Raw genomic sequence first — 2,818 nt, 5'->3', positions numbered from 1 at the left:
GAGTAAAAGATCTACTAGTGTAGTGGTGAAGAATTTTTCATTAGTCTGGGCTTAAAATCAAGTTTTTCCTTAGGCCTTTATCTTTCCATTTTGGTCATGAATGAGATTACTTGACATCTAAGATGAAGTACCTAGGTGCGATTATATTTTCCATTAATGAAATATTTTAAATCATGAGAGGATAAGAGAATTTGCAATTGGAATTTCATAGGAGCAATTAGGAATGTAGAGTAACTATGCCAAGTAGTAGTATAGAACTAATATAGGAGATACACTAGTGAGGATAACGGCAAGGTCAGAGTAGTTCCAACTAAAGAGGATTAAATATTAGATAAATTTTCTTCAATTAAATGATAAAGGTGCCATAAGAATACCATGTAATCATAAAATACATGTCCACTTAGAAGTCATGTCCCACTGAAGAACAAAATGTCCATAAGATGAAAGTAATTCAAATCACAATCCTTTGATGTTGTTAGGTAGCAGCTATCATCTAACTTTGAACAAAGAAGGCAAACAGGAGAAAACATTGGGTTGTTTGATTTATTAAAAAAAAAATGTGCAAGCCACCCCAAAACCATGTAACAAACAATAAACAAATGAATAGTTGCCTGCCCTCGACATTAGTACTAGCAGGCCATTGATATTTTACTTGCAATTAGGATAGATTACTATAATTACTTTCAGAAATACCAATTTCGGTGCCTAATAAGATAATAATGCATATTTGTTTACAGTTTTTCTTCTCTGATTCAGTTCAAATCAATAGCGAGCTATATATGTGACATCTCTAGTGTATAACAAGAAAGCCCCTCGCCTTCACCAAGAAAATTATAGAAAATAGAAATTGCATAGAAAAAGACAGGAAAGCGTACCATGGAAACCAAGCAATGTATGCTTTTCGGATCAAGACCATGATAAAGCACACTGATATCAATCTCAGTCGACAGGGCTGATAATGTTACTCTTATGTCATCGAGACGTTCACAATTATTCTGCCAACCCAGAACTACCAAATGAAGAAAACATGCATTTAGCATCTCACACTATCCAAGTTTAGAAGTAGCATGCTGATTCAGTTTACTACATTCAGCTAAAGAAATAAACAGTTAAAGAACTAAATGAAATGGAAAGTTCACCAGTTATGAAAATTTGGGGTTGAGAAGAGAGAACATGGTGAATGTAGTTGAGCTTTCCACAGCCACGAGTTTCTGGATCACAAGCTAACGGTTGATTCTTCTCAACCAGATTTAAAAGCTCGTCAAAGGTATTTTCTGGGTACATAACCTAAAGTGGTAAAGATAAATACTTTTTAGCAACTAATTTTCATGAATCGAGAACAATTTTTTATGAAATTCTAATTTTATAGTCCACCAGGAGTAGAACCATTATTTGATCAATTATCAACCGAAAAGACATGCCTTCATTTCTCTTAGAGCACTGGCATTGGTATGACGAAAATATGTTGTGTAATTTAGATGCCTGGACTCCAAACTGCAACTGTCGCACTTCATTCTTTCAGTTATGTCCATTCCGAAAACCGAATGTGCAATACAAGAGAACCCCTTGCAATCCCAGGAGCCCACCCGTACTACAGGTTCACAAGGCATTGATTGGTGAAAGCAATCAAATATTACCCAAAGCAATTCAGAAGCATCGTTCATCTGTCCCTGCAGATTTGCCACATTATTGATCAGGAACTTTGAAACAATTTCTGAATACCTGATGTCGAAGAAATGAAGAAACACGTGTTGTACTAAAATAATTAGCAAAGAAATCCATTGCAGCAGTTGTGCTATTTACCTTCTGGAAGAACTTAATGTCAGAAGACCGATTGCTCAGAGCAACCCTCAAAGAAGTAGGAGCAACAGCTTCTCTTCGAGTATACATAGATAGCGTTCTCAGAGAAATGAAGATATCAGATAGAGCACATATAACACAAGGATTACCAACACAATCATGTCCAGATGAAGATCTCCTAAAAAATTCATCTCGAAACCGTCTAAGGTGCCACAAGGACTGTATTCCAAAAAAGTATCAATTTCTTGGACACAAGGAAATTGTTACTATGAAAGAAAACTCATAGGAACCAACAATGAAAAGTATGCTCTGTAAAAACAACCTGTATTATGGCGTTAACAAAGCAATTATATTCACCAACTTCATTTTTCAGACCTGGGCCGTATATATCCATTCCAGTATCACCATCAACCCTGACTTTATTTGATGGAAAGTCCAAGTCACCCATTACTGGCTGCTTCTTTGTTGGCAATGCTGAATTCAACATTAAAGGCAACATTCAATATGCACAGAACGTGTCTGACGTAAAAGACTGAATACAGCGCTCAGCAACTTGAGGAAATAAAAAAAGCAACTTCATTCGCCTAATTTTTTCTTATATGGAGATATTTAGGGAAAGCTATAATCCGTAGAATTGAAAGATTGGATAAAAATGATAGAGAAATTGACGCAGCAAAACAGAACATGCATCAGTACTGCTTTCTAAGAGAATCAACGGAACCACACAGAGAACAAGGACATGGAGAAACAAAAATAAATAAATAAATAAGTACAATTATATGTAAGTATAATCTATGGAGATATTCAACCTCAGGCCACGAAGGCGAAGGAGTACCCAATTCAGTTCTTGATTCTAATTCAGTAATACAGATAACAGAATGCTAGATTAACAAATTGAGAAGATTCATTAATTAAATGGAAGAGAGAACATGAATTGTAAAGAAGTAAAATGGTAGAAACAATTATCTTGTATTTCTCATTGATCAGTATGCTTTATATAGCTGTACATGGACATGGT

General features: G+C 35.3%; 1 protein-coding gene across 1 annotated transcript in view; it reads right to left on the bottom strand.

Moving 5' to 3' along the window:
* LOC111374253 (inactive ubiquitin carboxyl-terminal hydrolase 53-like) overlaps positions 1-2,269 on the bottom strand; it is a 7,458-nt gene extending 5,189 nt beyond the window's left edge. Inside the window, exons 1-5 of the mRNA XM_022996907.1 lie at positions 2,123-2,269; positions 1,804-2,019; positions 1,422-1,670; positions 1,140-1,287; positions 876-1,009 (exon numbers count right to left, since the gene is read on the bottom strand). Of these exons, the coding sequence (XP_022852675.1) occupies positions 876-1,009; positions 1,140-1,287; positions 1,422-1,670; positions 1,804-2,019; positions 2,123-2,248 (873 nt within the window). The 5' untranslated portion in view covers positions 2,249-2,269. The remainder of the gene's footprint in view (positions 1-875; positions 1,010-1,139; positions 1,288-1,421; positions 1,671-1,803; positions 2,020-2,122) is intronic.
* Positions 2,270-2,818: the final 549 nt, after the last annotated feature.

The sequence above is a fragment of the Olea europaea genome, unplaced genomic scaffold (assembly GCF_002742605.1).
Source record: "Olea europaea var. sylvestris unplaced genomic scaffold, O_europaea_v1 scaffold1223, whole genome shotgun sequence".
In the NCBI taxonomy this organism is placed as follows: Eukaryota; Viridiplantae; Streptophyta; class Magnoliopsida; order Lamiales; family Oleaceae; genus Olea; species Olea europaea.
Note: the sequence above shows the minus strand (reverse complement) of the source record. Positions and strands in the feature narration are given on the sequence as shown.